The 12,723-nt window shown below is 38.4% G+C and overlaps 1 protein-coding gene across 1 annotated transcript; it reads right to left on the bottom strand.

Annotated features, from left to right (window-relative positions):
- Positions 1 to 2,401: 2,401 nt before the first annotated feature.
- On the bottom strand, positions 2,402 to 4,606 carry LOC121783981 (rho GDP-dissociation inhibitor 1-like). The gene is made up of 6 exons (XM_042182162.1): positions 4,497 to 4,606; positions 4,207 to 4,419; positions 3,282 to 3,348; positions 2,952 to 3,170; positions 2,765 to 2,889; positions 2,402 to 2,633 (listed from the first exon to the last, which is right to left on the bottom strand). Exons 2-6 carry the CDS (start codon positions 4,366 to 4,368, stop codon positions 2,556 to 2,558), a joined length of 651 nt encoding a protein of 216 aa, XP_042038096.1. The 5' UTR covers positions 4,369 to 4,419; positions 4,497 to 4,606; the 3' UTR covers positions 2,402 to 2,555.
- Positions 4,607 to 12,723: the final 8,117 nt, after the last annotated feature.

Genomic DNA, 12,723 nt, shown 5'->3' on the forward strand with positions numbered 1-12,723 from the left:
TGTCTCATGGTGCACCGCCTCAATTTTGAGAGTATATGCGTTGACATGCTTCCATCAACAAGGGGCGAACTTACAACCAACTCTGACTGGATCTAATGATGAAATTTTGGCACACAACACTTGAAATTTAATTTAGGAGTTCAAATTATGCAAAATTTTTATTTAATTTATGTAATTTTTTTGTATTAATTAAAGTAGTTGTTCGAATATTAATCAAGTAATTTATTATTTCTAGTCTTTTAGTATTGATTTTAAAATATGGAATTTAAATAAATATATAAGATTAGGAAATATAAAAATAATAAAATTGACAAAATGAGTTTTGATTTAATGAGGTTGGTCATATGTCAGAGGTTGTGGCTGAAATGAGACTTCTTAGAGTGTCCACAATAATGTGGACATTTTGGTGGACAAGCAACTTTTTTTGTCCATAGCCACTTTTTTTTTCTATAGTCACAAAACATTTGTCCACAGTAATAGTGGACACGCCCAAGCCACAAATCACATTATTTTATCAATTGTTTGTATATTTTAATTAAATTAGAATTAAAATTATTGAACTAAAAATAATTAGAAAATGAAATAATAATAAAATATAAAAGAATTGAGACCAAATATTCGTTGTATTATAGATACGAGAAATTATACAACGAAATTTTTTATAAAAAACAATTAAAAAACACTGCCACCGCCAATGTGAATCTATCGTAATCAGACAGAGGAGATTGGGTGCGTTAGAAAGAGTGAGAAGGGGTACCCGGACGCGGATGGTTGATCGCGTCATTGTTGGGTTGGTAATCCCCGAACGCTAATTAGGACGACCCATATTCCTCTGATGAGATAAGAGGAGGACTGACCCCGATATTGGGGTATATGTTGCCACGGCGGGGATGTAAGCACCCACGACTGGGATGGAGGGGGAGGGGACTCGATCTCCATGGTTGGGTAGGAGGATAGTTGCCGTATCCCGAGTCTCTAGTGCCGGGGGAATCACTATCTCCACCGTGCATATTAACGAAAATATAGAGTGAAATATAGAGAGTGAAAAAGGGATAGAGAGTGAAACTGGGGGTGTAGATGTGTGTGAGGTGAAAATTTGTGGGAGTGAGTATTTATAAAAAATTAACGAAAATTTAAAAAAATTAAAATTAAAATTTTCGGCGGCCGCGGCTCACCGGGCCGCGCAATAACCCACAGCGGGCACCGCCGCAGCTACTACCCCCGCCCTGTCCATGCCGACTACTCGGCGTTGGCCTGTCCGCCCCTCCCCGCCCCGGCTCATCTGTCCAATAGGGAGCCGCGGCGCCGCCGGGACTCCCTTATCGTGGACACTCTTATCATAACAATGAAAAATGGAGTTGTGGCTGTATTATGGGTGTTCTAAGAAATGAGAGTTAACACTCGATTTTTTTGAGTATGATATATTGTTACGAGTTAGTGATTGAAGCTATTATGATCTTTAGTGATTTCTTAAATCTCTCAATTTTTTTATTAATATTTTAAAATTTAGCAATTGTATCAATTATATCTCGGTCTTTTAAATTTATCAATTTTATCATAATTTTTTTTTCTAATAACATATAAATTCTAAAATCACTCACACAAGAATTATTTACAAAAATGATTTTATTACTAGTATTAATTATAAAAATAGATGGATTATTATAGTAGTTCACAATTAGATTACTTTTTAAGTTCATGACAAGTAGGATAAAATGTCGCGTTGATTTAGTGGTACCAAGTAGAATTACAAAAAACCACATGCGTTAGTCGAACATGGTGATTGACATGCCGTGTAGAATAAGAAACATAATTTAAGTTTGTGATATTTTAGACCAATTTTAAAGTTTACGAGAAATATCAGAATTTGACCAGAATTTATAATTTTAGAAACCAATATCTCCATAATTAATGAACAAAAATATTCTTTACACAAAAATTTGATAAAAATCAAAATATCTCAAAAAAAAGTGTAAGAGTACTACAGATGTAAATATGCAAATCCTAGTATAGAAAACTATTTTGTTGTTCATTCAATTATTTGTTCCAAAACTAAATATTGAGATTGATAATTACAAAATACATGTATTTAATGCTTAAGCCTATAGCTGTAGTCTTGTCACGCACGCACAGCATGGTGTTGGAATTGTATTTGATAATGCATTTGATGAAAGTGACACATTCAATAACGATCGTTTTAGCCGAAACATATCTACGACTGTCATACTCCATCTTATACAATAATATGTAGAATTTTCAGATAAAGATATTCGTATATTATCAATCATAAAAATATATGATTCCTTGATAGTTAAGAAATAAAGGATACTTAATAACAAAATATCTAAGCCCAAACACTAGATATATCAAACAACAAAGTTCTTTAGATCATATACGAGTTTTGTAATTGTTCAACTATACATATGTAACTAACGACGAATACTCACACACTTGTGTGCAATCCAGTAATAGTAAAAGCTAAACATATTCAGATAAATGAAGACAAATTTGCTTCCAATAATGAGGAGTGATGATTTGTTGGCACAGACAAAAGGTTAATGTTTGGCCCAATCTTTCTGGATGTCAAAAGTGTAGTTGATGTCCAAGTAGCACTTGTTGTCATCATCTACAAACTGAAACAAATTTCGTTAGCACAAATAAAATCTTCTATATTTCAGGAAACATATTTAGATTATCCGAATTTGCTCAAAAAATAATAGAAAAATGAAATAATAAAGGGATGAAATAAAATAGTAAGTACTACCTTAGATCTAGCAGTGTATTGTCCTCTAGCAAAAATGCCAGCAGGAGTAGTCTCTTCGGGCATTTCATGTGTGTAAGGGTCTGCTTGAGGACTAAAGGTTCCAAGCATTTCTTTGGAGCTATCAACTGTAGCATGTCCACATTATTGATATCATCATCATCAAATCTGCATATATATTAAGATGTACCTTTAATTCCAGTCTTCCAAACAGTGTTGGTATATTTGAGACCGCAAACGATGTCGTTGCTGACTTTGATGGTGAATTTGAGGTGGTAAATGCTCCCTTCCTTGAGCGTAAACCACAACCCTTTAGGGTTTTCCCCTTCCGGGATGGGAAGCAACATATCCGCCCTTCCCGACGTAGCGATTGCTAGGCTCAAGATTTTTACATCTTGTTCTTGATTCTCTGCAGGTTGTAGATAGATCATTGTGTTTATTACTATGCTTCTATCAATATCTATTCATATATTCAGTCAATTTGAAATTTGGAGGAAATTTGAAAAATGCAAATTCATACCTTCAACGGCACTAGCATCAACACTTCCAATCAGTTGTTCCTTCCACCTCCTTAAGCTCTCGTCATCCTGTTCATTAGTTCATTCGTATGGTTATATATTTATCTATATGTTATCCATGCAAGAGATATAGTATAAATACACATGAAAGGGTTCATATTATGAGAATCCTAACTACGAAAATATAATCTACTATGATTCATTTCATTATATGGATTATCTTGCTAGATAAATGTATAATCTAGGTTAGATTGAACCCGATGAGAGGAAAGATTTATCATTTTTTGTGCAATTAACTTTTTAGCGAATACAATGACATTATATATACGTTCAATGCAATGATCTTATGTTCTCACGAGAATCAACCTCCAGAAAATGTAAGATTGAATCCTAGAGTGACACACACACATATTGTTATCCCACATACCTTATAATTGACATAATTAATTAGTAAGTTATACTGAAAAAAATACACAAATCAAACTTCAATTTGTAACTAGGTTTTAAATTATAATCTCAATTATAATTTTTGAGACATTTAAAATAAAATATATTATTTTCCCTATGTCACATTAAAAATGAAACGTTTTGCTTTTTGGAAAATAAAACGTTTCCCCAAATGGAAGCAACACTATCTCTATTTTTTCCTCTCTCTTTATTAACTCACAAAATAACACTACATAAAAGCAACACTATCTCTATTTTTTCCTCTCTCTTCATTAACTCACAAAACAACGCTGCATAAAATCCTCCCCTCTCTTCATTAACTTACAAAACAACACTGCATAAAATTTCGTGCCGTAAACCAAATGGTTCATATTTATTGGGACGGAGGGGGTATTTAAATAGATTAAACGATAGCAATAGTTATAGATGATGTTAACATCATAACATTTCTCAACAAATTGAAATAGTAGATGACCTTACCTTGTCTTTCTCGAGATGTTCTTTGAGACTAACTTTTGGGCCCAAATGTATGTTCAACTCATCATCATCTTCGGTAGGGCATGAAGATTGACTATGTTGCCTGCTTACCTTTCCCTCCGACTCAGATTCTATGTCGGGATCTCTGTCTGAATCCGATCCCATTTTTTTATATCAAAATAATGATACTACACCTCAATGTCCCCCACAATCTTCCTACACCGATTCCACAAAGAGTGTCAAAAATTGAACCTTAAAAACAAAATCAATAAATAAATACGAATTCAGATTACCTTCGTCCGGACAAGAAAAGCTAGCAAAAATAATGTTTATGACACAAAATTCTAGGAAAATGAAGAATGGGAAATTAAGGTGATGGTAAAGTGTAAAGAGAAGAGGGTGGATACAAATACAATGCATATAAACTAGTGGTGATCCGATATACGTTCATATATATTGAGATCGATGAAAATTGGTTCATCAAATTTTTCTTTTAGCTTAGGGTTATGAATTGGAGCGAAATGGATGGCCAACAAATGCACCAACTTACTTTCCTTTTATGGAAAAACTATACATAGCTTTAAACCTTCGTAATATGAAATTATGCAAATTATAAGACTAGGATATGGAAATTAATTTTTAGATATATGAGAAATGGGAACATACTTTAATTGTTCACTCATTTTTTACTTTTACCCATTTGAACACAGTATAAATGAGTTTGAATCCGGTATAGTCGAACTAGTTATATACATAGTGACAATTTCAAAAGTAACCAATTCGATACGGTGAAATGAAAAAAGTTGTCACTATTATAAAAAAAGTAAACATAGTCACTTTTGTAAAGATACTAAGCAAAACTTAGTTTGTTTTCATTAGAAATTAATTACAGTCACTTTTGTAAAACTTCTATATCAAATTAAAATTTTTTTTCATGTTTAACTCTTAAATGGACTCATTATATATGGTGTTAGTTTTCAACATTCTAAATCCCACTTTAACTTCTCTCTACGATGAACACAACTCACAACTCAGTTAATAAGAAGTTTCTCCTCTATCTAATAAATCGAGGTTCAAATATGTAATCATTATTGATCCTGATTATAAAAAGAAAAAAAATCCTCTTTTAGAGTTTGTGAATTGTAATATATGTTACCCATTGTTTGTATCTGTAAAAACTCTTCATGCATTTTACCAATTAACGGGAAAAAATATTTTTGTCAAATTGTGTTCTATTTATTCAATTATGATACGTTTTACAAGTATTTAATGTCTAAAAGCAAATGAGCGTAAGTTTTCTACAGTATCAACTGAGTAATAGAACAAGTCATCACAGTAGGTGACTCAGTCAGTATTTCACTTGGACGTAGTGACAACGACTGTGGTCGTCGGGTGGAACCCGCACGACCACCACTTCGTAGATATATAATACTTCCTCCGTTTTAAGGAAAATGACTCCTTACTTAGGTGATATGAGATTTTATGCAACTTTAATTTTGTGTATTAAGTGAAAAAAATAAAGTAAAAGAAAGAGAATAAAATAGAGAAAAATGTATTTATATTTTTAAGAGTGAACTGCATAAAATAACCCTGACCTTTTCAAAAGTTTCACTCCAGACCTCTGACTAAAAAAAATATCGCCACATGCCTCTGACCTAAACCATAATCACAAATGAGATATTTGTAGCCATTTTTCGGACTAAAAGGCCCTTATGCCTTGAAGGGCATTTCAGTCAATTTCAGTCAATTTGCAGGCCTACTCTGCCGTCATGGTCACTTTTGCAGACAATAGGCTGCAAAAGTGACAACTCAAATGTGATGTTCCACATACTGCGGTGTTCATTATAGTTTGAATGAATTTATCTTGTTCACTTCTCCCACTTTATTTCTCTCACTTCATTTCATTCTCTCACATTAGGTCGACATTCAGTTTCTTCGTCGTTTTTGGTTGTTTGGCTGGGTCGAGGTTGTAATTTCCTCTACATTTTAAGGATATGAAATTATGTTATATTCTCTGACCTCAATTCATTCATCCCCCATTTTATTTCGTCTGATGCGTGTTCGGCTTATGTCAGTTCATTTTCAATTTAAGGGTTATGTGTGTTCGGCTTTGGGGTGCAATTTTTTGTGGAAAGTAATTTCATAAATAATGACATTTTGTTTGGGTTTGAATTTCCAATTCAGGTGGCTATTGAATGTCGTCTTCAAGTTCGCAGTCGTTCAGCTCAAGTTGGAATTGGGAATGGCCTCGTCCACCTGTTGTTCTCTGTAGTCACGATGTCGCGGCTGAGCTTGTGACGTCAAGGACGACGGCCAATCCTGGCCGCCGTTTCTTCCGTTGGTTTGATGCGGGTCTATCGCCAAGCCAAGACTCTTACTTTCAACGAATCAAGCTCGAACGAGACAGGTTTGAAGAACAGCTCCGATGCAAGAGTGTTGCTCATGGTGAGCTTGAAGACAAACTCCGGTTGAAAAGTGACGAATGTGAAGATCTGAAGGGAAAATTGAGCTTGAAGACCGAGGAGTGTGCAGGTCTTCATTTAGAAATTTTTAGAACCAAAAAAACGCCCCGAATGCTGAAAATTGTAATATTGTTTTTATGCTTTGTAATTATTTTTCTAATGTGATGGCAACACTTTTTTCTTCCAATATGATGGGAATTTTGGTTCTAAACATTTGAATTTCTAATGTAAGTATATCCCAACAATAAGTTTCACACAGTCGAATGGGGTTCCCGCCTAGGTAGATACTAAACATTTGAATTTTGTAGCTAAACATTTCAAGTTTTAGTAATAGTTTTAGTTAATCACCAATGAAGTACGCATCTTATGATGAAATACCACAATGCGTACAACACTTTAGTTGAAATAACACACCACGTTGAAAACTTTCTCCGAAATACCACCATACGTACATAGTTGACATATGCAGTACAAGGGCCTTCTCCTTTAGCATATCCCCAAAAAAATCGGTCATAATGTTGGATCCATAACATGCATAGCAAATACAAGTGCATTATGTGGATGATCTATAACAACCACCGTAGGTGAAATCTGAGTAATGTTTGACAAAAAAGCCTTGAAGATACCACATGCGTAGCAAATACAAGATACCAGATACCATTGTTTACAAAACACCGACAAAAACCAACACCATTTTCTCCCATTTTAAGGTTCCCAAACTAGACAAGATCGCGTATTCAATCCCGATCCCCTCGACGGCCACAGCGCTGCGGTTGTGTCCTGGTCCGGCGTGTGCTAGGCCTTGGAACAGTCGTATTGGTCTACAACAAACAACAAACAGTTCAAATTGCCTTGATTTTAGGGTTCTAAAAGTGTAAGGTTGCTCTTGAATACTACTTGCAATGTTTATGAAATGAAAAGAGATCTAGACAAATACCTCCAGGTTGGACGCCGCAGGCCTGTCACCGCCGTCCGTCGTGGTTGGCGTATTGGTCTCACTGGGCTGTGAACTCTGGCCAACCTCGGTTCGGGCATCTACGCGGGGATCATTAGTGCATGTTCTTCGGTTATGCCCATCTTGTCCGCACCGACGACACCTGACTACATAGATTTGTCTCAGAGACTCTGATCCATTCGCATGTTGACGAACCTGGGGTTCTTCACGCCTCAGTTTCTTTGGCCGTCCACGTTGTCGCTTTGTCCTCGGGGGTGCCAGTTCAAATCCAACATCTGAAGACTTCGGCCAATTACCCATCCCATTAATTGGGTAGAGGACATTCTCGTACAGAAGCGTCATAGTGGACCGTAAATAGTAGCGGGATATATAGTCTGCTACATCCTTCCCATTCTTGTTGATTGTTGCGATGGCGTGAGTGCATGGGATCCCAGTCAGCTGCCATAATCTGCAAGAGCAAGTAAAGTCACGCATGTTGACTACATACTGACCTGACGGTCCCGACACTTGGTACGAAGCCTCTCCGTTCCAAGTTGATCTCCAAGAAGAAGCCCTCGTCAAATACTTATCCACTATCTCTTTGATAACGGGCGGCAGTGGGTGATCGTATGTGTTGATCCATTGGCCTCTAATCTGTATCCTCTCCATCTGACTTGTCCGGATCTCCTCCAGCATGGTCACAATGGCCAGCTCCCGAGCAATTGCTATCTTCGAATTAAAGGTTTCACATATATTGTTCAGGATTATATCACAACAAACATGCGGCGAGAAAAAAGCCTTCACCCATTTTTCTTTAGGAGCAACACCGAGTAGGTATTGATGTGCCTGGGGATATATAATCCGCAGTGCATCCATTCGCTCCACATACTCTTCGGGGGTTGTACTCGACGCAAGCTCCCACAGCATCTCCTTAAAATTATCCCCAATGAATCTCTTCTTGAAGTTGTTGTATATGTGCTGTACACAGAAGCGATGCTCACTCTGTGGGAAATCCTCGAGGATTGCTTTTGCAAGACCCTATCAAATGTGGCTTCCAACAAATTAGTACAAGCCCTAGAAAATCGCTTTATCACACTCAAACTACTACTGCATAGGCCAAATCACAACTATAATACTATTACTTTGAAATCACATTTGAAGTATACACGTTTTAATGAAATCACATTAGTCGTACCTTCTGCTGGTCAGACATGAATACAAATCTTGGGGCATTCTCGTGTATTTGGAGGTCATCTGCCAGATAGGTGAGGAACCATTTCCACTGTTCGTAGCTCTCAGCCTCCGTCACAGCCCACGCAATAGGCCACCAACCGTTATTTGGATCAATTCCCATAGCCGTCATAAGTTGCCCTCTGTACATGCCTCGCAAGAAACAGGCATCCAAGAATATAATTGGACGACAAAAACGCATCCAACCTTTTTTCAGCGGTCCAAGACAACAATAAAATCTCAAGAATCGCGGGCCCACAACTTCAGGATCCCTGAAGTTCTCGTAGTGTATATGCACACTAGAGTCAGCGTGTGTCCGTTCCAATTCTGCTTTGTAGTCAAATAGTCTCCGATACTGTAGTCCTGCCTTGCCAAAAATGCCTTCCAGTGCACTATCTCTTGCGCGGTACGCCTTCATCCTGCCAACTTTGAGTCCGAATTCCTCATCAACACACTGCCGTATAGCCGCCAACGGGATGTGGGGATTTGCCTTGATTTTCTCCATGTATCGCTCGGCTAGCCACTTGGACGTCAGCCATCGCTGATCCAACACTTGAGAGCATGTGTGAGCATGGTCTCTCTGCATATTCACTACCACAAAATCAGTATTGTTGTGGGCTTCGATCTTCCTTGCATAAACATACCACTCACATGACTTTCCCTTACAAATGGCACGAAGCCTTTTGCCATCATTCTTCGCTACGTGTACAGGTCGTCTGGTCATTATCGCGTACTGGCGAATGACCTGATAGAAATAATCTCTATCCTTAAAGAAATCACCGGGCTTCCAATTTGGAACCTCATTTGTCAGCTTGAAGGGGGTGTACTTGATACCTTTTTTACGCAAGCCTTCCAAGTCCTCTAGATCTTGGATATCTTGTAGCTCATCTACTGCATTTGGCTCGTATAGGGGGGTTTGTATATGACAAGTTCCCTTTCTCAACAACAGGGGAGAACTTTCGCTTTTTCCTAGACCCTCCGCTGCCTTCACCAGACTGTTGGGCAGAGCCGTGTGCTTCGGTGTGTGGCTCTGCACTTCCTTGTTGTTGCTGACATAACGACTCGTAGTATGAAGTAAACATTTGTCCATCACGACACATGTTGGCCAAAGAGATAAAATGGTCAACCTCATCAGCATCATCATCGTCATTAATTCCCTCGTTATGAAGATGACATCCATCAGGAACATAATCGAACAACGGACAATACACATCGGGTACATCTCCTGCCGCGGGTATGGGTTCTGCACAAGCCTCATCTGGAGCTTGAGCTGGAGCTGGGTCTGGAACTGGATCTGGAGCTGAAGCTGGAGCTGACTCTTGCAATTGGGTGTCGGTGTCAGCGGCGGCCATGAACAATTCATGGGTAATGTCCTCAATGATTGGCATGAAATCATTGTCTACCCGTATGTCTGGCTGTGGCTGACTACCACGGTCCAAAACTGGTCGGTACACATCTTCATTTGCAAATGATCCTGGCCCGGCCGAATCTGGTTGGTGTACTACAGATTCAGCCTCAGTCGTCGGTCCAGCGACATCGACAGTCGGATTGGAAGGGTCAGCAGGTGGAGATCTAACTACATCCTCAGTCTCAGTCGTCGGTTCAGCGACGTCGACAATCGGATTGGAATGGTCAGTAGGTGGAGATCTAACTACATCCTGCAAAGTGCATTATCACAAATGCAGGACTAAATTACAAACGACAATAAAAATCACAAACGAGGTACTAAATCATTATGTAAATCACACATGTCAATACCTCTTGTACGTGTGCATGAGAGTCTCCACCTCCAACTTCTGCTTCTCCGACAGAGCCAACTAGACATATTTTTTCTGCAACAAATTCCATGTCGTGTATTGATACTTCTCCAACCTCAGAAACCGGTGCTTCAGGGGATACGACTTCAAATGCTTTAGCCAAATTTTGCCTGGCTACCTCGTCGGCCATCTTTCTCTGAGCACGATCATCTTCTAAACTTTTCGTCAGATATTCCTCGAACTCAACATCCCTAGCATACCAGCAAATCATTAAAGGCTCATGCCGTTGCCCTTGAAACTGAGACCGTTGCCTCCTCTTCGGTATAGGCTTTTGCCTTTGCACATTCGGTGTGGCTTCCTCAATCTCTTCAATGATGACTCCGGGGGGTTTACAAGCCCTTAAATTAAGAAGCTCTTGCGCCTCATCCTTCATTTTTTTCAGTATGGCTTGAGCCCGGGTTATCTCCACAACGTAGATGTGAACTAACTTTGTCGTTGTAGACGCCACTTTGAGGAAATCCTGCAGATGTGTTTCCTCGACAATGGGCAACAACGGGCCTCCGATTAAAACCCCTGTGCACTCATGACTGTACTTCGGATCACAGTAATAGAACTCACATATAATCTTCCTATCATACTTCAGCTTTAGTACCATGCTCGAGAGGTCTATAAGCTGGAATTTTTCTATGTTACAGAGATCGAAGTACGTCAATTGCCCACCAACATACTTTTTCGCATCATTCATACTGAAGAATGAACCTCCATGATGGAAAGCAATTGAAAATCTTCCAGGTGCATCCCCTATTAAGGCGGACAATAAGCGCACAGAACAAATCACTCAAAAATAAATACACAACGAAAATACATTTGTGGAGCCTGAATAACAAAATCAGTATCCGGATGAGCAAAAATATATTCACACAAAATCGATTTTGTAAGAGTAAATCACAACCAGAGTATTAAAAGTTCACTTATTGTATTCATCCTCTGGGACGAAAAACTCCAGGTCAGGATCTCGGATATCCCAGGTTTCTTCTTCCACATCTATGACCACTGGTGGTGGTCGGCGGTATGGTGGCGGTGGCGGGGGTGTGGGTTTGCTTCGACGGCGTGACGACGATTCACCGCGCTTCCGTTTAGGCGCCATTCATGCAAGATAGTTTTCACAGCGGGGAGAGTGCAGATACAATGAAGATGAAAACAATGTTGAGAATTGTTGGGTTTCACAATGGTTATAATTTTAGGCGGGAGTGGGAAAACTTGCTATTTTGTTAGACTTTTAGGCGGGTAGACGATGGAAGGCCGAAAAAATGGTATGTGAAATTTTTGAAACTTATTTCATAATTCACACAGGGTGTCCTGAATATGTGGCCGCCATCGTGTGGAATGGTCGTTTGAACTGCCACTGTAGCACCATCATTACTGAGACACATCTGACGTGCGGCCCGTCAAATCAGGCAGTGTGGCAGGTGGGATACAGGGCCGCCAATGCAGACCCATGGTGATATGACAATAAAGCCTTTTTAGGGCTGAAGGGCATTTTGGTCCGAAAAAACCTTATTTGTGATTATGGTTTAGGTCAGAGGCATGTGGCGATATTTTTTTTAGTCAGAGGTCTGGAGTGAAACTTTTGAAAAGGTCAGGGTTATTTTATGCAGTTCACTCTATTTTTAATAATGAGTTATATTGGTTAGGACAAGCCAAAAATAGTGTGGAGGGAATAGTACGTGGTACTCCCTATATCACAAGATAGTTGAGTCATTTTCTTTTTTGATAAAAAACTTTATTCTCTCTTTACTTTATTCTGTTTTCATCTTTCTTACTTTATTCCTTCTCTTACTTTACTCTTTCTACTTTACTCCTTGACAAATCAATTTCTTAAATCTTGTGCCCAAAATAAATGTCTCAACTACCTGATGGAGTACTATCTTTTGATCTTTAATTAATTTTCCAAGTAAGAATATACTCCTTCTGTCCCATAAAAATATGTGCACTTTCTTCGTTCATCCCACAAAATATGTGCATTACATTTTTGGAAAGTTATCCCAATTTATTATCCATATACATCAACTTATTTACAACTTATACCACCATTAAACACTACTCCCTCAGTCCCAACTAAATTAAGTAGTATTCC

This window comes from Salvia splendens, chromosome 21, assembly GCF_004379255.2.
Source record: "Salvia splendens isolate huo1 chromosome 21, SspV2, whole genome shotgun sequence".
In the NCBI taxonomy this organism is placed as follows: Eukaryota; Viridiplantae; Streptophyta; class Magnoliopsida; order Lamiales; family Lamiaceae; genus Salvia; species Salvia splendens.

Excerpts from the sequence above, each read along its gene's own strand:
- LOC121783981 (XM_042182162.1), bottom strand. The coding sequence starts at position 4,368 with ATGGGATCGGATTCAGACAGAGATCCCGACATAGAATCTGAGTCGGAG. Across the intron at positions 3,171-3,281 it reads TGATGCTAGTGCCGTTGAAG|AGAATCAAGAACAAGATGTA; the intron begins GTATGAATTTGC and ends TACAACCTGCAG. Across the intron at positions 2,890-2,951 it reads TTGGAAGACTGGAATTAAAG|TTGATAGCTCCAAAGAAATG; the intron begins GTACATCTTAAT and ends GACATGCTACAG.